The following is a 23,620-nucleotide window of genomic DNA, read 5'->3' on the forward strand; positions in this document are numbered from 1 at the left end:
GTGTTGAATGAATTTTCTATCCTCTTCTTCCCACTACTCCTTCTCCTAACGAGTAACTGGGACTACATTCTGTGTCCTCTAGAATGGAGAAAAGAATTGCAGGCTTATGGGCCTCACATATAAAACCTAGCCCAGAGCTGCATGTCAATACCTCTGTCTCAAGAAGATCCCTCAGAAGGAGCTATGTTGATAGATAAAATTAGAAGGAAAATGTTTATGTGAGTCTCTAAATGTGGGTGTACAGATGTCTTGCCTACTAAACTGACAAAGCTAAAAACCCCGGTGATGTCAGAGATGAACACACACATACTCAGTTAGTGAGAAGGTCAACAGTATTTTAAGATTTACTAATTTACTTAGGAGAGACAGAGGGAGAATGAGCAGGGGGGAGATGAGCAGGGGGGAGAGGCAGAGGGAGAGGGAAAGAGAGAATCGAAGCAGACTCCCCACTGAGCACGGATCCTGATGTGGGGCTTGATCTGACGACCCTGAGATCATGATCTGAGCTGAAATCAATAGTCGGCCCTTCGGGGCACCTGGGTGGCTCAGTGGGTTGGGGCCTCTGCCTTCGGCTCAGGTCATGGTCCCAGGGTCCTGGGATTGAGCCCCGCATCGGGCTCTCTGCTCAGCAGGGAGCCTGTTTCCTCTTCTCTCTCTCTGCCTGTCTCTCTGCCTACTTGTGATCTCTGTCTGTCGAATTAATAAATAAATAAAATCTTAAAAAAAAAAAAAAAGAGTCGGCCCTTAACACACTGAGCCACCCAGGCGTGATGTAAGAGGTATTTTACAAGGAAAATTAGGAAATAAGTATAAAAAGGCATCATGAAAGCTGATCATGGCTCTTCTATGTCTAGGAATTTACTATAAGGAAAGAACATAGGATATACATGAAGATTTAGTCTCAAAGATGGCAGCCAAATCTCTAATGGCCAAACATTAAAATGACATAATTGAGCGCTTGCCTTGGCAGCACATATCCTGAAACAATCTAATGGGTCAACTATAACAAGATCCTCAAGTTAATTATAATATGTCAAAATGATAGACCACTACACAGCTATTAAAAATGTATAGAATGGGATGCCTGGGTGGCTCAGTCTGCTAATTGTCTCCCTTTGGCTCCGGTCATGATCCCAGGTCCTGAGATCGAGTCCCTCATCAGGTTCCCTGCTCCTGCTTCTCCCTCTGCCTGATGCAGGCTAGTGGTCTCTTTTTCTCTCTGACAAATAAATACGTAAAATCTCTTTTTAAAAAATGTATAGAATGCATATTGGTTAAACAAAAACCATTTGGTTAAACAAAAAGAGCATGCTAAAAGCAAACTATGGGGCGCCTAGGTGGCTCAGTGGGTTAAAGCCTCTGCCTTTGGCTCAGGTCATGATCCCAGAGTCCTGGGATCGAGCCCCACATTGGGCTCTCTGCTCGGTGGGGAGCCTGCTTCCCCCTCTCTCTCTGCCTGCCTCTCTGCCTACTTGCGATCTCTATCTGTCAAATAAATAAATAAAATCTTTTTTAAAAATAAATAAATAAAAGCAAACTATGTTGTAATTTTTTTAGATTAGGTAGGTGCATATATATACATTTAAATGTATATATGCAGGAGAAAATATATAAAAGGGCATCTTCAGGTATCTGTATCCTGTCACTCTTTCTTAATTTTTCTCCATATCTGAATTTTCTAATTCTTCTATGATGCATCTAAATTACTACTGAAATAAACATATAAAAAAGAACATAATAAAAAAAAATCCATAGGATCAACACAGTCTTGAAAAAAATTGTTCAGTGAAATCGTTCAGTGAAACAGGAAGTGCCTGTGAGTTAATATTGTGTGATAATGGTCAGTAGAAATGGAGAGGAAAATCTATACTCAGAAAGTCATCTGATTAGCAAGTTTCTCATTTTCATGTATCTGTTTTTTTTTTTAATAAAAAGTCTTTCCAATAAACACTAAAAATCAAAAAACCAATACTGAGATTTCCCTCATCCATGCAACTGATTCTTAGAATACATTGCCTTTTCTTTTAGATCAAAGCATCAAAATTGTCTTTGATCCAAAACAGCCATGTAGTGCCAGCATTTACATCTGAAGTCAACCTATTTATAATCACAGTGGGTTTTTTTTTTTTTATAAACGTCTGATTTTCTTTTTATCCCTACGATGCATAGATGGTTAGTGAGAGTACAACTCTGAGAGCAGCAGCTCTGTTTGTTTTGGAAGTAGTCTTCTTTACTAATACAGGGCATTAAAAATGCAAACACCACAGCTAGTCAATCAGGAAAACAGCATTGCGAATGTCAGGGCTTTGAGGGTTACAAATTAGGGAATTAGTTTTTCCCTTAACAGAAGTATATTCACTAAGTAATTTGCTTTCTTTTAACTAGAGTTATCCCCTTCCATTAACTGGAGGAGTAGGTCCAAATTAAAACCACTATTCGTCAATTTCCGCTGGAGGCAGGCTCAGGCCCTGTGTTAGGATAGAGGCAACATAAACTCATCAATTGTAATTTTCATCATTGTTATCTCGGAGCTGTCAAAAGGAATAATTTGAGGTAGGGGGAAAAACTGGGAACTCCTAGTTACTGCTGACATGATGGCAAATATTTCTGAGGCTTTTCCATTCATTTAAATGTTATATTTTTCAGTGAATTTTAATTTCGTGCTCGTTCAGTGAATCCTTGCTAGGCACTGCGGATACAGCGGCAAATACGATGGCATAATCCCTGTCCTCATACAGCTTATGTTCTAGAGGGAAGGGAAGTTAATACATGAAAAATCATAACGATGAATCCTGATGGGCACTTAAAGAAAGGGCATGAGGTCTGAGAAAGAATAATGGGGAGATGCCAGTTCAGCTGGAGAGTCTGGGATCTCTTCCTTAAGAAGTGACATTTCAGCTTCAACACAAAGGGTGACAGTCTTGCACACTCCTCATAATACCCCTCCCTCAAAGAATATTTCATTAGTGACACTCTTTCCTGATCTTCCTCCTATCTTCCCGGCCGTTTTGACCTCAGCTTTCATAGACTCTGAAGTTCCTCAGGGCTAGGTTCTATACCCTCTTCTCTTCTCATTCCCAAGGTCCTCCCAAGGCAATCCATTCGACCTCTAGGATCCTGGAGAACATCTATGTGTCAGCCACTCCCAATATGCTTTTCCAGCCCAGATCACTTTTCCTAGCTCTGGATCTATGTGTCAACTGCCTACTTGAACCCTTCACTTGAAAACTTCATAGGAATCCCAAATTTGATGATAGCCAATGCTAAAATCAAGACATTTCACTCTCAAGTCTTCTCCTCCTCCAGCAATCTCCATCTGCCTACACACAAACGTTCGCTCAGTTGCCATATCACTAAGCAGGGAGTCAACTATGACACTTGCTTCTTCCTCATCTCCCACATATAACTGGTAATGCAACCCTGTCTAGTGGCTTGGTAAAGCAGAGCTTGGATTGCATCGCAGTTTTCCAACTCCCCTGCCATCAACTTTTGCTTGGATGCTGCCAGCTTCTTCTGATTCTTGCATCCATTCCTGCCCACCTCCATTTCTTTGTCTTAAATAAAAATCTTTTCCGATAACTGCCTGGTTTTAAAATTCTTTCTTTGTCCTGAAGATCAAGGCTAAAATCACTAAAATGGTGAAGACTCCACTTTCACCATCCACTGTTCCATCCACTGCCTCATCTCATGTCCGTCTTAACATTATTCTCTGGGCTTCAGCTACAACAGACATTTTTTAGTTTCTAAAGTGAAGAGGATCTTCCTGGGGATGCCTGGGTGTCTGAGTCAATTAAGCCTCTGCCTTCAACTCAGGTCATGATCTCAGGGTCCTGGGATTGAGCTCTGCATTGGGCTTCCTGCTCATCAGAAAGTCTGCTCATTCCTCGGCCCCTCCCCCCCTTATGTGTTCTCTCTCTCTCTCTCTCTCTCAAATAAATAAAATCTTTAAAAACAATTAAAAATAAAATAAAACAAAATGAAAAGGACCTTCCTTCCTTAAAAACTTTATCCACATTGTTTCTTCTACTTGAAATATCTCAGGTCTCCCTGCTCTGTTTTCTCTGAGTACCACACTTTTTTCCTATCAGCTAGGAGTGCCTTTGGCTGCAAGAGACAGATAACCCAATGGAAGTGGTTTCAGCAATAATCACATTTAATGACCTCATACCATAGAATGTTTACAACTCATCACTTCTAGGATTCATGCAACGTTTCAAAATCCTTATTCAAGGCCATGACTTGTCCCCTTTCTGTTTTGCCATTCTGTGCACATTCTACCTTTTAATTTAGGGGCATCTTATTGTGGTTGCTCGGTGGCTCTGATAGCCCTGGGCCTCATGCTCTGAATCAACCACATTCAAGGCAGAAGTAAGGGAAAGGATGCTCTCCTCTTGTGTGTATCACCTCTAGCTGCAAGCAACACCTTTCTCAAGAGCCTCTTCACATTTCCTCTATAACGTACCGACCGTAACTGTGTCATTTGGCGGCTCCCAGTACAAGGGAGGGAGGGGGGAGGAGATTGGAATGGCTATGGAATACATGATGAACAGCGTCTGACACATTCCTCAAACCACTTATCAAAATAATAATTAAGTAGGAACATTTTGTTCTTTGTGTCCTCTGTAAGATTATGAGCACTTTGACTACAGGGAACGTGTCCGTTTCATAAGCCCAGAATTAGCACAGCACCTGGCCTACACAGGAAGTCAGTTAGTGTTGTTTGAGTGATGAATGAATGAGTGTGAAAGAGAAGAGAGGCAGAAAATAGGTATAAAAGAGACAGAAAATTGCCAGTGCAAAACTTCTTAAGCTGATTGTAATACCTCACCTCTCATGGTTCAGCTCCCCATTCCAATTAATTTAAAAACAATCTTTTATTTCAAGAAAAATGGCAACTTTTAAAAGTGTTCAGTCCTTTGCATGATGCATGCAATTTTCCTAACTTCTTAACTCTGCCATGTGAGTCGACATGGGTATTGTTTTTATTGAGATCCAGGAATGAATACTTTAAAAAAAATAAAATTATCACCCCTATAATAGAGTTAGATGATCCAGAAAATTTTGAATTGTCTCAAGTAGATAAGTGCAAATCAATTCTTGGCGAAATCACTCAAATATCATTTGACAAGAAAAACGTATAAAAGCTAGAATGTTACTTAAAAGAATAGTCATAAAACTTGGGGTCTGAATTTTCCAACACACCAACAGATAAGGATGTCATTCAGATCAGCCAACTGGGGAGAAGGCAGATGTCGAATGCCTGGCACATAAGGGATACTTGACATATTTTTGTTCTTATATCTAGAACGAGGGAAAACCTGGGTTTATTCCTAACTCTGTCATGTCCTAAATACGTTAAGTACTGATATGCTGAGGATGCTCCTTGGTTCACACATGATATAGTAATCCTAAACTATCTCTCCATTATAAAATGAAGTCATAACTTAAGGATTTGAGTGCAAAAAAGTGAAATGATGTTGAATATAGCCAACAGTAGCCAACCTCATAAAATATTAGGGAATCAATTTCTACTTCCCAAAGTGTCTCTATCTCTAAATGCAGAATCTGGTCATAGTTTCTGATGGATCCTAGAGGGGAAGAAGAAATGTTTCTTTGTCCTAGGTTCTTCTATCTGGACTAAGAATTAATTTACATGAAGACAGATTAACAGAGGAAAAAAAAGAAGTTAAAGTTTTATGATGTACACATGGAGGCCAAATAATGAGATTGAGACCCAAACAAATGACCAAGGCAGTTTTTATACATTTCAGACAGCAAGACAATACGTTTGTGAGGAGTGGACAGGGTAAAGAAAACAGATGTTTGAGAGTTTTAATTAGTAAGGGATTCTAAGCAGACTTTGGGCTGAGGTAGTGATTAGTAAAAAAGTAACAGCTTTGTTTCTACAGCTCTCTTGGCTTTAAAGTTCCTGTCCCTGGTGGTAGGATGTGTTCCTACTTCTTACTACAGGGAGGGTATCTTTCATATGGGACATTTGTTTCTGGCTTTCAGGAGGACAAAGGGGGCCCGAATGTCCTCACACTAGCTAATTCCCATTCAAAGTAATCAATATGCCTTTGGAGTACATTTTGGGTGGCCTGCCCTTGGCCCCTACAGTATTTCCTTTGGCCATCTCAAAACACAAAGGGCTCCGACCTACAAATGTCACAATTCATTTTTAAAGAGAGTTGTAATTATCTGCACATGCAAGACTAGGTTTTAATTTTAAATATGACTTTCATTTGAAATAAAATTCCTTAAAAAGAGAAAATGACTTTAGCATTGGCAAAGGGAGTCCCCTAAGAAAAAAATGTAAACAGATGGCTGAGAAAAATCACCCACATGCTGCACACATATCTTGAGGAGGCATTTCTAAGAATGAAGTGGCACTTCCCAGCCTGGGCCACTTCCCACAAGAATCCTTATTTTACCCAGAAAAAAAACACAGGGTTGATACCTGTGGCCAGGAGGAAACTCAGCAACTCCTTCCCACTTGCCCCACCGTGATCCAGACTGGTTTCCAAACTCCCCGCAATGTTCCCAAAGAAGCTAATAAATCCGTGTTCGGCGGTCAGCCCCGAGCTAACATATTCCTCTATAAATGTGCTGTTAAGCCCTAGCTAAGCATATTAGGCATTCAATTTAATGTATGACACACATCTGTTCCACTCTCTCAGCAAGCAGAAGTTTCAAGATAACTTAAATCCCAGACTTAATCAAGGAGAACAAAATCTTGGCAATGTTTAAAACTGAGGTTTAAAATATAATCCAAATGAGGGCAAGAGAGACCATTTTGCTGTAACTAATGAGATTATATAATACCGAGATCTAATCCACAAAATCACCTGAGCAGAAACACTAGATTTTTTTTTTTCATCTGAGTCTATTTATTTTTTCTTTCCATGCCACCAACATTTACCAAAGACCTTCATCTATATCGGTCCGAAAGCATCAAAATGTAAGCAAAAGCAAGTCCTCTGCAAACACGGTAGTTTAACCCCCTCAGAAGCCCAAAGACCAGAAGAGGAAAACTCACAGATTTGTCTTTTACGAGCAGAGCGCAGCACTGAATTCCAGCCATCAGCATCTTGTGGGGGTTCCAGGCCACGGAGTCAGCTCTGTTACGCAAAAGAAAAAGGACAAGGGAAGGAGGGAACTTAATGAGCTTCTACTGGAGGAAAAAATACTTTCCTTAGCAGCACACGTATTCAAGCGCTCAACTGGATTGCTGATTTGAGTTCTTTGGGGAGCTTGCAGTTTTCAAGTAGAACAGTCACTTCATCTCTGGGTTGTCACAGTGTCACTTAAGTATGCAAGACCCAGAGAGTTTCCCTTGTCTAAATAAGAGGTGCTGGGCCCCAAAACATTTACCTGTGGATGCCCTGCAGAAGCTTCCGGTACTTTCTGGACATCAAAGCTGAGCCACCCCAAGAAGCCTGTTGAGATATTTACATAAATGCAACAATGTTATTTCAATGTTATGTGTTCCCCAGTTCATTGTCATAGAAAACTCTGAGGGACAACCTTAATACTTTGTTGTAAGCCCACGTTAAGCCATGAACATTCCAAACACTTGTGCTCACTGCCTCTCACTCAGGCCAACAGAGCCTCATCACAGTAGATGGCCTCCCACAGACCCTTAGGATTTAAATTCACACAGCATAAATAAATTGGTATATTAGCCTGTTGGCTGGTGTGTGGACAAAAAAGTGACTTGAAAGAGACAGTCCATTCCTTCTCCTGTCTAGAATCTGAAATAGACAATCTCCTTTGTTTTTATTTTTCAGTGTCATTATTGAAACATAGTTGACATACCATCTTCTATTAGTTTCAAATGCACACCATAGTAATTTGACACTTCTGTACATTACCGCAGGCTCACCAAGATAAGTGTAGTCACCATCTGTCACCATACATCGTCAGTACAATATTATTGACTATAGTCAATATGCTGCTGTACTCTGCATCTCTGTGATTTATTTTATAACAGGAATTCTGTGCCTTTTAATCCCTTTCACCTATTTCACCTCCCCACACCCACCTGTGTGGCAACCACCAGTTTGTTCTCTGTTTTGAGAATAAAATAGACAACATCCTTTGCAATGCTGGCTGTCATTCTCACAGACACAACGTGCAAATGCTGATAGCGAGGCATGGGCTGGGGGGGGGGTGGCCTTCTGAATAATGAATGAGCACATGCTTGACAGGGTGGATAGAGGGGTACAGAGGACCTCAATGGCCCACAAGGAAGGGCCTAGATGGATCCTATTAATTGGATCTTTTCAGCCAAATAGCTTTCAGAAATATTCACAAATCAAAAATCTAAGAATGAGAGAAGAGAAGCCTGGGACTTGGGAAAGATGTCCACTGGAGACTTACACATTACGAACCAAGGACCAAATGGCTGAGAATAGGAAATGCAAGGAAATCCCATGGTCAGGAAGTCTGGAGGGAAGGGAGGGGGCATCAGTGTGAGTAATCAGGAAGTCAGACTGGTCCTTGCAATTGAGCAGACTTCTAAGTTTCATTCTGTAGGGCCAGGAAGGGTGATGGCTGTGAGGGGATGTGAGGAGACCAGCTTGGGCTGTGTTGCACACCTCCATGGTTATTGAACCCATACAACGTTGCATTGGGAATGGAGCCATTATTACCTCAAATTTTTGGTAGAAAAACTAACGTTCAATGGTGGAAGGTGACTTGTCCGAGGTCTCACAGGCATTAAGTATTAGATCTGGGAGCCAAAGCCCATTCCTGCTTCAGGATAACATCATAGCTTAGGGCCACATGGTAGAATGCAGTGTGGGAGCTGAGGGTGACGGAAAGAGATGAGCTCAGGAGTCTCATACACCACACTCTCACACCTTCCCTTCTCCTGCACCACCTTCTGCCTCCTCTTCCTCCCAAAAAAGTAAACAAATGCTCCCAATGCTAGTGCATGGAAGTTTTTCAAATCATGTCAACTCTTTCGAGGCATTAGCTCCCTGGTTTAGAGGGACGTGGCAGGGTCAGCTCCATCACAGACTTAGTCCTCAAAGGAGTCCTCAAAAGAGCAAACCAATTACCTAAATGTTGAAGAATCAAAGTTTTTCATCTCCGGGAGGGCCGTCATTTATGGAGCTATGACTACCTGTTAGGCACCGCACTTATCAGGTTACTTAACATATTTTTCTTTAATTCATTAGTTAAGAAATAAATCATAAGACCAGTCCACACAAGGAAGTGGAAGCAAGGGTGTAATCAAGATCTAGCAGCTTCTAAAGCCCCTGACTTAAAATACAGTGTTTGCTACCTCCCCCGGGACTTGGAAGGAGAGTGCCTGAGGCACGTCAGGATGCTCCCTGGGGAGCGCCAAGCTTTGCAGCAGCTGCAGCCTCTGCCTCAGAGAAGGGCTGGACCAGCCAGAGCTTTCTAGTCTGAGGCAGAGGCTGAAGTAACACCTGCCCTCCTGGAGAAAAAGAAAACTAAAGTTCTCCTTATGCAGTTGTGTAAAGATGCATTGTAATTAACCAAATACAAGACACTCTCCAATGTAAGAGTCACCATTTTTGTGTACCGCAAAGAAAGAAAGAAAAATGACATCAACATACCAACTTCAGCTATGTTAAAATGTAAACAAAATCAGTGTATCTTAGAATTAATAAAATGTTTACTATGCAGGGCAACTCAGTTTTATGAAATGTCCATGAGTATCAGTAACCATAATTACATTTATAAAAAACAAAATAGATGCCAGTTTTTTTTAAAGATTTTTAAAGTAGTTTATAGAAAATTTCAAGCGGGCCAAGGAGACTACTGCAATTTTGTTGATTTTTATCTTTAAAATTAATAAATTATATGTGGTATATGACGTTTCTTCAAGATAAGCTACATGCCCCTTTATCAAATGTTATCAGCAGATTCAATATTATTATTATAATAATATGTAATATTACTTATATCCAGCCTGTAATATTAAAGCATGAGTGAATATTACCTCAATGTGAGAGCTAATTTCTTTACCAGGTCAACTAAACTGTTGTCTAATTTTGTCTAATACTACTAGATGCCTACTGTGTGCAAATCTTAATAATTTCTGTGGCTTAAACATTTCCTTATAAAAGTGTTTCCTTCAAAAATTCCACCTTCAGGTTTTTTTTAAGAAAATCTAAGGAGGTTTTCATTCATACTTCTAAGTCACAATTCTATCTGAGCCTCTCTTAAGTCTCTTAATCTCACTCCCAATTTAGAAACTGCTGTACTTGGTCTGCTTTGCATAAACTATATAATCCATATTTGATGTTTCTTTTATGAGAATGGAATTTTTCAGTACAACTGCTGATAGATTTGATTTTTCCTCCTTATTTCCACAGTCACAAAGTACTCACTTCATATTATCTTTTAGGACATAATGTATTATTATGCTCCAAAGTCTATAAAAATCAGTAAGATAAAAGTTGAAATGTGAACAGATACAAATGCTACAATCCCATTTAAAGTCACAAATAATCTACCTGAAGGATTGCCACCGGCATACTAATGGAGCCTGTAACTCGAGGGAGCTTTATATCATGGCGGCTTTTACCGAGTATTAGCATATGCTTAATGAGAGCCTTGAGCTGCTGAAAAATTCTCTCTGTAACACAGTTTACTTTGAAAGCATAAGATCATACAAACTATAAAAGTATGTGCAGGTATATCCCCCAGGTGCTGTTACCTTCCGTTCAAAAAGTCAAAAATAGTGTTCTTTCTTTTTCTGCTAAGGAGGCTATGAATCACTCACCAGAAGAAAGTTCCCTATACTGTCAACCGTCCCTTCTATTGGGTTGAATCAAACTAATTAATTCCTGGTTTTACCAAAAGAAAAGAAAGAAAGAAAAAAACCAAAAGCTCAACAAGTATTCATAACTGTCTGAATGCAAATTTTTAACTCTAGATGAGTGGAATTTGAATAGTTACCTTTAATTAAGGAAAAAATTATTATGAACCACCCCAGGACTTACAAAACTAATTAGGAAAAAAAAGCCAATTCTTAAAGTCAGAAAATTATGAAGAATGTAAGTTATCCCGATGCCTCTCAAATAATTATCTATCATGGATCCAGATAAAACCTGCTTTAATTATAACAGGCAATTATGTAATGCAGCTGTTTGCATTTTCCAGCTGATTGGAATCATGTAACGTCAGAGCTAGAAGACTTTACAGACCACATCAGCCACTCCTCTCTTTATAAGTGATACCAAAGCCTGAACAGCTAAAGTTGCAATGGAGAAGAGGCCAATTGGAGCCCAAAGTCAAGGTCTCTTGATTTTGTAGCTCAGTGTGTTCCTGCCTCAGTGACAGTAGATCCAAGGGACCAAAGAGAATGGTTTACGGGAGAAGAGGAAATAAAATGGAATCTGGAGAACAAAACCAAAATTTACATTAAGTCTTGGGATCTTCTTCTTTATTACCTTATGGAAAATGGCAGATTTATTTCCCTTGATTAGAAATACACGCTTAAATAAAAGTAGCCGGGGACCTCGTGTCTAGTTTCTGAGAACACAAAGGACTTCCCAGCAAAGCTACAAACAGACTAGAAAGTTAAACCAAAGCATACATACAAATGCACTTACGTCCACATGAAGCCAGAGGCCATGTCTCTCACAGATGTCTGCTATTTCATCCAGAGGATCAAAGGCTCCCAACACAGTTGTACCAGACGTGGCACAGACGAGAAATGGAGCAGCTCCCTGTGAGGAGGACCCACACACAAGAACCATCACCATCAGAACTAAGTTTGTCCTGCAATAGGCGGGTAAACATAACGGTTAAGCAGCCAGAAATTTCTCTGGTTCCTTTGGAGGTAAAGACTCAGATAGCGTGTTTTTCAGCTTCTCCACAATATGGGCGCTTGTCCATTCCAAGAGGTCAAGGAAACCAAGACAATGCTGTGACGACAAGAGTCATTTGTCCCAACTCCATATGCACTGTTAACTGTTTTTACTTTCATTTTCTTCCTGAAGTGTTTTCTGTTCTTTATATTTCCCACATACAAAGTGAGTAACCTCCGCTGCAATGACAAAATGGCCTTCTGTGTGATTCCTACCTTCTTCTAGGGGTGAGTGCCAGCATTGTTACACCTCTGCGAAATAAAAGCAAGAATTATTGGAAAATAAACAGCTCCAGGTGCAAACCATGGAGACCTGTTTTCCTGTCTCCTTATCAGGTAAGTGCGGTTACAAAACAAAGAGAGTGATAAGTACAAATTGACATTAAACAGGGATAGTGTAACCTCATTACAAAATGGTGCCCCAACAGAGAAATCCATTAAAATGTTCTAGAAAAGAGAACCTGTGTCACTCCTACCATGATTCTGCCTCTTCACACAGCTGATGGCTGCAGCTTATAAAGTGCACAGGTGCGAGAGGGCAATGGAGGTGAAGGGTGGGGGAGAAGGGAGAGTGTGGGAACACACAGAGGTGGACGGTAATTCTGGCCAAGCTAGCCAAGCACCTTGGCCCCGTAAGGAACTTTATAGCAGCCAGGTAGATGGAAGTACATGAGATTGCTTGCCCACAGATTTGCCCCAGCACGTCAACAAAGATGCATTGCTCACTGTGGAAGTGCCTTGGAGCGACAATTTGTGGACGAAGGTAGAGATGGGGGAAGGGACGGGAATCCTGAGACTCTAGAGCCCTTGAGGACTAAGAGACAAGAACGTTCCCTGCCTATAAAAGTCATTTTACCTTCCATTTAAGATGGAGTCATTTTGTTCTCTCAGTTTTATTTTAAAGCGCAGTTGTTCTTGCAATATATTTTTATGTCCCATTTAATGCCAGGAGTTACTCCTTTTGAACCAGACTCCTTCCCATTTAGCTGACCTTTGACAGAAGGAAGTTATTTCTCAGTGAAAAGTGGGGCAGAGCAAAGACACTTGGGCCCCATCTTTAAATCAAGATGCACAGGAAACAAAGTAACAGTACCCAGTGAATCCATTTGCCTTCTGGGGAGATGGTTGTGACCCATGGAATCCAGTTCACCGGAACCTGTTAGAGCAGGGCCAGTGGGTGGATAGAGCTCCTGGGGAACCACCCGCTTTGGGAATTCTTCCCTGTGCTCAACTGTTCACAGATTACATCTTTATCATGCAAGTGACCAAAATAAAATGAGACCGGATTTACATCAATCATTAAAAGGAAAAGAAAAAGCAATTTCCTAAAAACATGGAAGGTGTCTTTAATGTTTGGACTGTTCCTCGTAAACGATGTGACACCTTGGCGGTAGTGAGAAAATACTTTTGCAAGCTATTATAGCCTATTAATGAGTTTTCCTCACCTTTTTAACAATCTAGCTATAAATATCAGGCCTCAGAAATCAAACTTTTGCGATCTGGATTTAACCTTCCATTTTTTTTTCCTCCTTTTTCGTATCTCCTGCTATTAATGAGAAAATTCAGTGGAAACAGTATTGATTGTGGGCTGCTGATGAGCTGTATTTCCTAAGAAAGTTTGTCATCTGAAACACTCATACACAAAAGTACTTTCAAACATTCAGTCGTTACACGAGTCTGATCTTTTCATGAGATCTTTAGAATCTCTGAAGCTTCTGTGGTTTTCACCATCTTTGGAATGGCATCAAGTAAAGGTCACTTCTCAACAGATTTTTAATGGATTGCGCTGGGCCAGGGAACTGAATCACAGCAAAAAAAAAAAAAAAAAAAAAAAATTGATGTACTATCCCCACATCTATAACAGTATGAGTTCAAAGCTTGAAACAAAAGAGCTAGGTCTGAAACTACTGAAAAAAAAAAAAAAACAACTTAATCACCAGGTATTATCTCAGTACGGATGCAAGATTTGTCCTTGGAAAATCCAAGCTCAAGTTTTAAGTAACTTGAAAGAACACTGAGCAGACATACCAACTCTCACTCCATGGCCCTACTTTTAAATGTGCCTAGAGCAATTTTCACTTTTTCAAAACTTCTCTTTTCAAGTTCTCAACTTCAGGATATGTCAGTTTCATGGTCTTTCATTGTCAAAACAAACAAAAATTTGAACAATGAAAATAACAATGACTGCAGCGGAATAAAACCCATCAAATATGCTAGATTATCCCTAATGATTCTAAAAAAGAAAAATGGTTTTGGCTATCTTTAGGAGATGCTAGGCAACTAACGCACTATTCTGAAAACTGGTACACAAGGGGGAAGAATCACATATTTATCCTGCCCTGGTTGTGCAAACAGTTTCCCTAGGGAAACCAAGTAAGAATGAGGGAAACTTTTCCTTTATGGTCGTAAGCCTACCAATAAATGAAGGAGGAAGGAGAGAACAAATGAGAACATCACCTACTGAAATAATGAGTCTAGACGACGATCATCAATGGGACCAAAATTCATGAGGTAAGCGGCTGATGTGGAGCTCTGTAACAGATGGACCCATAATGCCAGAACCAACGCAAAATGAGATAGGAGATGTGTTCTGAGTGAAGGACAAAAAGCCACCTGTGAGGCCTTCCTGAGTCTCAAGATCCTACTGTCAAATTACAGGAAATACAGAGAACAGATGGGGTGTACAGTGGAGGGAGCATCTAGATTCTCAAATTCTTGACATAATCTATGAAATCCATAATGTGGAAAACTCGACAGCATAAAAGACTTGGTTTCTTTAACAGATCAACTGCAGGGAGAGAAAAAAAGGAGGAGGGAGAAGCTACAGATCAGAAAAGACTGGTGTGATGAATCAACCAAATGCAACATATGGACCTTGAATTTTTAATTCAAACAAGCCAACTATTAAAAAAAAGCAATAGGAAAATTTTAATATAGAATGAAAATTTGATGATACTAAGAATTTATTTCTTGTAATGGTGTGTGGGTTTTTTTTTTTAAATACAGAGAGTACATACCTTTTGACAGATATACTGAACTATTTATAGATCAGACAGTATGATGTGTGAGATTTGCTTCAAACTAATCTAGTGGTGGTGGGAGGGGGTGAGGTATAGACAGAACAGAGCAGAAGCTCAGTTACTGAAGTTGCATGATGGGTATATAGAGGTTCATTATATTGGTTATTATATATTTGAAATTTTCCAAGATGAAAAGATCATACTTCAAGAAGGAAAGAAAGAGAGAAAAAGAGAGGGGGGAGAGAGGAAGGAATCATATGAACCATACAGAAAGAACAATCAAAACTTCCTCCCCCCTCACACCACCAACAAGAATTAATGACATAAACAAAGTTCCCTTTTATAGGAATTTCTGTAGAAGATAAAACCAGAAAAAAAAAAAAAGAGACAAAATTAGAACACAATATCCGTGGTTCATAGCAGAACAAACAGGTTATAATACAGAATTTTACCCAAAAGTGAATGAAATCTGATAATCTGTCTCACCAGACAGCTTTCAAGTCCTCTCATCATTGGAATGTTTAAAAAAAAAAAAAAAAAAAGGTAAGTATAGATCTAAAGACACACAACTGAAGCCAGTACACCTGTAATAAAGGCAGAATTTTTAAGTACAGAATTTCAAACCAGATACAGTGAACTGGCATGCTCTGATGACAAGGTGATTTTTATGAAAAATTAAAAAACGTAAGGACTAAAATAGCAGAAATGTATTAAAACAAAAAATAAAAATAAGAGTCTATCCTTCTTAGGGTGTGAAATCCTGTAAGGAGAGATATACTTCCAGGGCCTGGGTTGTTCAGTCAGTTAAGCATATGCCTTTGATTCAGGTCATGAACCCAGGGTCCTGGGATCAAGTCATGCATCAGGCTCCCTGCTCAGTGGGGAGTCTACTTCTCCTTCTGCCGGCCTCTCCCCTTGCTTGTATTCTCTCTCTCTCTCCCTCTCTCAAATATATAAATATATAAATATATATATATATATAAATATATATATATATATATATATATATATTTTTTTTTTTTTTTTTTAAGGAGAAATACACTTCTATCCCAGCTTAAAACTGGGATTTTCGGTTTTCAGCAGTTTTAGCAGTTTCACACACAACTCTGTTGCTACCTACTGGAAACCTGTGGGGGAATAGTCTGATGCTCCAAAAGCAGTGAGAGCTCTGGTGGGATTGGAGGGAAGCAGTAAAGCAGACGCACCTAACCCAGCAGGCTTTTGATCCAAGAATCAACATGGCTGCCACCAAAGCAATGGCGCACCCACAAGCAGGTGTGGGGGCCCGCCTTGGCTGGAGTATAGCAGGTGGGTGGGGCAAGACCTTGCCTCCCCCACCAGTGGACACGCCAGCTTTACTATATCGTGGTAGCTATGGAAGAGCAGACATTCTGTCAGAGCTGACATACTAGACACAGACTCAAGACAGGATGATGGTTTCTACAATGGACTTTGGGTGGAAGCAACCTGGAGCATAGATTGATCAGAAATCGAGATAATTTTCAACATAACCCAGAGACAATTGGCCTGGCCTCCAAAACTCTCAGCCCAGTGTTAGGTAGGGAAGTGGATGCAGGCGCCCTGCTGGAGAGGCTGGGCTCATCTTTTAAGGGTAATTCTAGGCAAGAATTGGGAATATGGTGATGTCAGTGTTTTAATAGGCTCCAGCCACCCGGGAATGAAAACATCTGAGAAACCGCACGTGGAGAGCCAAGCACCTGGAAATAGAACATCTGTAAATGAGTTTCCCTCTTTTAATTCTAACAAGCTCTCTTCTCTCTCCCACACACAGAAACGGGTCTGGCTGCTTGCATTCCTTCCCTTATGCCCAGATGCACGCCTACTTTTTTCTTCCCCTCTCTTTCTCCCCTCTCACCTCTTTGCTGGCTTGCCAGATTTGCCTCTCCAGTTCCGCAGGTATCATTTTACCTCTAGGAGACACAGAGTTGAGGCACTCAGTTCTGTTTAGTCGTGAACAGACATTGGTACTGTTTTTTAAAAAGTATGAATCCCCCCTCCACCCACCAGGCTTCCGGATCCTGTCCCCATTACCTTCCATCTGTTTCCACCAAGCAAACATTCTCTGTACCAATCCCAAGAAAGGAGGCTGCTTTCTTCATGGAGTAATGACACTAAATTAAAAGGGACAAGGGAGAAAAGGAAAACAGGAATACAAAGCTTGAAAAAACTGCTGCTTATTATCGAAAGTCATATGGCTAAGCCCAATCTTTGGAACGTTTTTGCATAAAAGAAGAAGAAAGCAATAATTCAAATGAGCTCCTTAACATACCGGTTGAAAACATTGACTCTGGCTGGGCTCAGAGAAACCAGGCTTTCATCTCACGTTTTCCCCCTCTTGCAGCTATGGAAGCTGGAGAAATAATGTACAGTCTCCAAGCCTCAATTTGCTAATTGGAGGTGGGTGTGTTGGAGCCCAATCCACCTGCTTTTCATAGGATTCAATGGGTTAATGTACGGAAAGGGCTTAGCACAGAGCCTGGCCTAGGGAACAAACATGTCCCCTGGAGGCTGTTGTTTTTCCCTAACATTGAGAGAAGTTTCTCCTGATGCTACTAATAAGACTCACCATTAATGGAAACAGAAGCTAGTCCACTGCTGACTCAAAACCCTCCAAGGAGGGAGCGAGACTCCATCTCAAAATTTGCAGTCGCAAACTACAGAAGAATTTAATTATTTTCAAGAGCGATTAATGGGTTATAAATGCTGATCAGACACTTGACCGATCTTGTTTAATACTGAATGTTAGATTGAAATTAGACACAGAGGAAGGTGGCTAAAATTGTAATAACAAAAGTAATAATAATTTATGGACACCTTACTTTATGCAGCCCTGGCATGAACAGGAGGCTAATAGAAGGTTCTGGAATTAGGTCTGGTCTAGTTTTTACTGGAAACGGTAGTATATGCCTGAGATTGTTGGGCCTTTTCTTCTCTACTACATAAAGCCTATAAAATAATTAGCATTCAAACATTGGAGATGTCACTCTTTATACATTAGTGTGGACAGGTGGTCAATTAATTCTTTCTCGTGCCAGAAAAATGAAGGTGCTAAAGGACATTATTGTATCAAAAACCCTTAGTAATTTAATTTGTAGGTATGAATACATTAAGAGAGTAGTCATGCCTTCACACTTAACTTGATATATTCCCTCAAATGTGGTAATTTTTTTTCTTCTTTTGTCAAGAGAGTTTTATTGGAAGCTCTTTTTTTTTTAACTCTGTAAAAATAAATGCAGAAGTAACACCATCAGGAAAAATGAAACCATCCTAAATAATTAATTTCAAGTATCAAATAAGACATGGCCAAATGCCTGTAGGATGCATTCATTTCAAGTTAGTACAAGAACATATGCATATTGAGGAGTAATCGTGTACATGAAAATGTAATTAATTCTCTACTTGCTACATCAGCCCACCATAGCTAGGGTGACATTGCCAAGGTGAATTATTTCTCACCAGACACTTGGACTTCAACAATCAACTATTGATCTCACAGTGAGAAGTAGTAGCCTATCCCACTGGCATCTGTCATTAAGGAAAAGCACATTGCTTAGACCTGGAAAACAGCAAAGTGTCCCCAACCAATGGGTCTGCTGAATTTAAAAACCGATAATCTCATGAAAAGTAGCCTCCCTGGAGCTATCTTTGGTTACCTCAGGGCAAAGTAGAGTCCAATGTCAATCTCAAATGGATAGGGACAGATTAAAAAAAAAAGTGTGCAAAACTAAAGTCTAAATATCTAAAGGCATCAGAGGAGGAAAAGAGCCCTGGAGGAGAAAAAAAAAAAAAAAAAGGAAGAAAAGAAAGAAAGAAGGTAATGCTTCAGATGTGCTGAGTAGTTTCAAGGAAAGAAAAAACCTAGAAAACCGGAGTTCAGAAGTAACAGCTGCCTTTCAAAACAAATGGTGTTTGCTCCCATCTCTGGCAAAAGATAAGTCAGTCATTCGTTCTAAGACCCAGTCTCCCCCCGCTGGGTTTCATCCGTCTACAGAAGACACAAACATTTCAGTGGGCATTTATTCCTATGACCATGAAACGGCAAGTGCCTCTATGAAAGACAGACGTGCACTGACGTTTTCCTTTCCGGTTCCTGCAAGGATTTTTTCTGTGACCTTGGGTTTCCCAAGGAACCGTGGCTTTCCCCTCCCGTAGACAGTGTGCTGGGCACTTGGACTAATCTGATGCTCAAATGAGCTCCAGGTGGTGTGGAAACCAGGGTCTGTGAGTGTCCCCTGTCGGGGAGTGAAGAAAAGGAATGCAGTCCAGGGACTTCTCCAAGAGCACACAGCTGGCTCGGTTCCCAAAGCAAATGGGCTACTCTATGCTCGGCCTGAGGTCCTAAAAAGCACCTGCTACCTGGTGAAGAACACCCCCATTAGCATCCAAGCTCTGGTCAGACTCGCCGAGACAGAAGGGCCAGGAACAGGGTGAGTGAATGAGGTATGCGAGGAGGCACGACCTTGAGAACTGTACCCGGTCTCTCCCGCCCCATCCCAGCCTCCGTCCTGATAGAGAGGAACTAGGCGGATTGCTGGCTGGCCTGGGAGGTCAGGGTTTCTCTTGTCCCTTCACTTTTTAGTAGCAGACCATGATCACTACTTTATGCTGATTCTCAAAAGAACTTGGATTCTAAACCTACAATTTCTTTAAATTCAAGGAATTCATATTTAACTGCTAATCAAGCCACAGATTATTACTTTTATTACTTTTCTCCAAAGTCCCTTCTCTTTTTGGTTCCTACTTAGCCTGGGGAGGTTACTGTGGATACACAGACTGCGTGGGGAGCTCTAGCATGATGCTCCATGTCTCCGTGGACGGTTAAATTACAATCAAAACCTCAAGCATGCAAATACACCCCCAGTGTAAGGGAAGATACTCTGCGCTTGATGGTACAAGTCGGGGATGGAGTGGTTACCCTAGAAGCCACCCAAAAACAGGAAAAAAAAAAAAAGCCCACACAATAAATAGTACTGGAAAACAACCACAAGGTCATGGCCAATATCTAAGAGCAAATAAGGGAGGCATAGCAGAAAGCCTAACAGGGTTTACGACCACTGAGGAAACACAACCTTCTTTAATTGTTTTTTTTTTTTTAATTTTAACCAATGAGTTGATTTGTTGTAATAAGTGATGAAGGTGATTGCCAAAATCATAATGAAAATAATGCAAATATTATGACCTCCATCTCTTTACTAGAGCAGGAAAAGGAATGAACAACAAGGTAGAGTCTAGATGAATGGGGTAAAAATCTGTATTTGGAGCTATAGTGTGTTGGAAGCTATGGAGTTTCTCTGTGGCAGTCACATTGTTACGAGCTGAATGCTTATGTTCCCTCAAAATTCATGTGTTTAATCCCTAACGCCCAATGTGATGGGATTAGGTTGGCATGAGGTCACGAGGGTGAGACTGTCATGGGATTACTGCCCTTATATAGGGGGAGAACATAGAGACCTCAGCATCTGTCCATAATCAGGAGCTGAGGAAAGGCCACATGAGCACACAGTGGTCCCCAAACCGGGAAGCAGGCTCCCACCAGATACCAAATCTACCACCATCTTGAACTGGACTTTCCAGCCTCCAGAATGGTGAGGAATAAGCGTCAGCTGTTTAAGCCAGTTGGTCTATGATATTTTGTTACCATGGCCCAATGAACCAAGATGTATTATCCAGTTCTTGGTTTTCTGGCTCCATCTTCCGCTGCCATGTTACCCAGGCTTATATTTTACCTCTTTTTGCATATATATCTCCACTGGAGATTAAAAAAATAATACTAGCTCTGTTTTTCCAACTGCATGAGGTTTCAATTTCTTTACACTCCCCATTTCCCGTCTACACCTATGTCTCTGATATCTCCCAGGCATGATCTTTATTCTAGGCTCCCATAGAATTCCTTCCCTCTTCCCACAGCAATTATTCCAGAAAAGACCACTAGTGAATTTTAAAACAAAGAATGAAGAAGGCAAAAGGAAAAGCACTGAGCTGATAGCAGGGGACCTACTGAATCAGCTTTCACAGGCAAGGGAGGTACAATTCAAAAGAAGGGATTTTGCATTTCGGATATGCCAAAGTTTGGAGCCCAGGAAGGGAAACTCCATAATAATCCCAAGGGACCAAGTGTTCTCCCCAGATGTCCCCATTCCCAAACATTCTTTGCTTGCTCCAGAAGAAGTTTTCAAAAAGAAGGGTCTCGGGTGGGTGAGTTAGGAATCTCAGTTTAGATTATTTCTTCCAGACTCTGCCTCACACTCAGCGCCCGATTTGCACGTGGCACTGAACTGTCCCGAACAAAGGTCAGCCAGGACAGGTGGAAAACATGGGAGGGGTGGCCAGGTTTTCTTCCACTGTCCAACTCTTCGTCCACAATTTACCCTTTGGCAATAATAAAGGAAATCGTAGTCTTTAAAGAAAATGACAGATACAGGAAAGCTGGAAATGACAGAACTTTTAGAGTTTGCCAGCCTCGTGTGTTTCACAGGCGACCCTGGATTATCACAGAAGGTATGGAAGCTAAACTCTTCCTGCCAAGAATGGGGGGCGGAAGCAGTGGTGGGATGGACAGAGGCACCCACTGGAATTGCACAAGAAGAAAAAAGGGAAAAAAGACTCTCTTTCAGATAAGACTACTTCAACTATGTGCTATCTATTCTACCCACATTATGATAGCTTGGTAATTCTCCTCCTCCTAAGAAAACTAGCTATCATTTTTGTGTATCTATAATGTGCCAGCTGCTACTCTCCAACTTTCCATGCATTAGCTCATTCAGTCTCTGCAACAACTCACTTAACCATGACTACTAAGCTCATGTGACCGGCTGCTGGGTGGCTATGATGGCCCCAAATGGTTCCTTTCTCCCTGTGTCCATGCCCTTTACCAGGGGACTTCGCAGCAAGTCCACCTACAAGATAAAGTCAGTTTTCCCACTTCTTGGATCTTGGCTCATTGACACCACTTGCTTCACTGAGGAAATGAAGTAGAAATGATGATGTGCCAGCTCTGAGCCCGGACTCAAGAGGATCAGTGGGTGTCCATGTTGTTTTTCCCATGGACCCCCACCATGACTACACACCTGGACCAGCCTACTGGAGGATGAGAGACAAGCAGAGGGAACTCACTGGATTCATCCCTATCGGGGCCACTTTTACCTCAGCCATTGGGCAGCCGACACCAGATACATAATGGAACCCCACCAAGAGAGGCAGAAATGTCCCGGTTATCCCAGGACTCGTAAGCAATGATATCTAGCTCTACTTCGACACCACTGGGCTTTGGGGTAATTTGTTAGAGACTACAGTTAACTGCTATTTATTTTAACAAATTGGGAAACTGAGGCACAGAGGAGTTAATTAACTTACCCAGGGTCACTCAGCTAATTAGTAGTGGAGACAAGAACTGAATGCAGGCAGCTTAGCTCAAAGCCAAAGTACTTACCCACAATCAGACCTCCTACGGTGAGGAGAAAAAGGACATAGAGGATTGTGGCAACATGCAATGTGGGGGCTGGGGTGTGTGTGTGTGATGTTCACTATTTCAGAATAGCTCCATTTCCTCTTGAAAACCTTTGTGTTAGTCATTCAAAGCAATTGGTTTTTACAAGGAAATGTGAGTCTACTGACAGAGTTGAGCGATCATCTAAGTTTTAATAAATAAGGCAATCAAAGAAGAGATTTTCAGAAAGAGGTAGCACTTTCAAATTGAATGTTCTCTTTTCTCAAAGAAAAATGTTACAGACTATAAATTTTTAAATAAAGGTGATGTACAAAATTGAGTGGCCAGGGGTTACAATATCAAACCCATCAGAACTTCCTTTGCAATGAAATATGACATTATACTTAGGCATATTAGTCATACATGGATAGGATAAAAGCATATCAGAAGCCCCAAACAAACCCCCTTAAATAATACATTCTCATAAAATCTGTATCTGATATCAAAAATAATTTTTTACCTCTGCAGATGTGAAAAGGATTAATCTTGGCAACCCAGACAGCCCCTTTTCCTTAATCTCAGGACAATATTTGTATCTAGCTAAATTCATTGCATACATATTGGACACTGAACCACCTGCAAAAAACAAAATTGAAATGGCATATTTATAACATGAAATTATAGCTCCCTAAGTGCCGACCACAGGGGAAGATGTGAACGGCTGCTCTAGCCTAATGACAGATCCCCGGAAATCATCTGAGCCCCAAGCCCGACCCATGACTCTTACCCATTTCCTAACCCCCAATTACAGCAATTCCCAATCTCAGCAAAGACCGAAGTTTAAGTCTCTTCTCTCATTCCAGAGTTTTTTCAAACTAAATGTTTCCCTCTACTTACGAGGGCCAGTTCCCAAGTCTTCATAGTTAACGATATTCTGTCTGTCACCTGACCAAGAAAATGGCAATACATGCTCATCCCTGGTCCCAAGAAAGGACTGTAGGATGCACGACATGATTCAGAAAACTTCTTGAGTAAAATTGATTGATAAACATATAGCCCTTCCAAATTCCCAGCAGCAGAGAATTTAATCATTTGTAAGCTATAAATCCCAAATTGCATACATCTCCTTGGTTTAACATTTACATCAGTTGCTTAGCATTTATGCAAAATGTTGCCACTCCAGAGAAAGGAACCTGCTAGATTCTCAAGTAGCATTATTCCTACCCAACTTTTTGGAATGTGTAAATCTTCAAGGAGCTGTTCCTCATATAACACACGAATAAATGTTTGGGTGTTTGCAGTGGA

The 23,620-nt window shown here is 40.8% G+C and overlaps 1 protein-coding gene across 2 annotated transcripts in view; it reads right to left on the bottom strand.

The window, feature by feature from the left end:
- The window catches only part of GADL1 (glutamate decarboxylase like 1), a 166,640-nt gene that overhangs the window by 99,614 nt on the left and 43,406 nt on the right, over positions 1-23,620 (bottom strand). For both annotated transcript variants that reach the window (XM_080824250.1, XM_080824251.1), the window contains 6 exons: positions 22,836-22,951; positions 16,921-17,000; positions 16,745-16,799; positions 11,592-11,708; positions 7,372-7,436; positions 7,037-7,118 (listed from right to left, as the gene is read on the bottom strand). In XM_080824250.1, the coding sequence (XP_080680376.1) occupies positions 7,037-7,118; positions 7,372-7,436; positions 11,592-11,708; positions 16,745-16,799; positions 16,921-17,000; positions 22,836-22,951 (515 nt within the window). The remainder of the gene's footprint in view (positions 1-7,036; positions 7,119-7,371; positions 7,437-11,591; positions 11,709-16,744; positions 16,800-16,920; positions 17,001-22,835; positions 22,952-23,620) is intronic.

The sequence above is a fragment of the Martes martes genome, assembly GCF_963455335.1.
Source record: "Martes martes genome assembly, chromosome: 1".
Classification (NCBI taxonomy): domain Eukaryota; kingdom Metazoa; phylum Chordata; class Mammalia; order Carnivora; family Mustelidae; genus Martes; species Martes martes.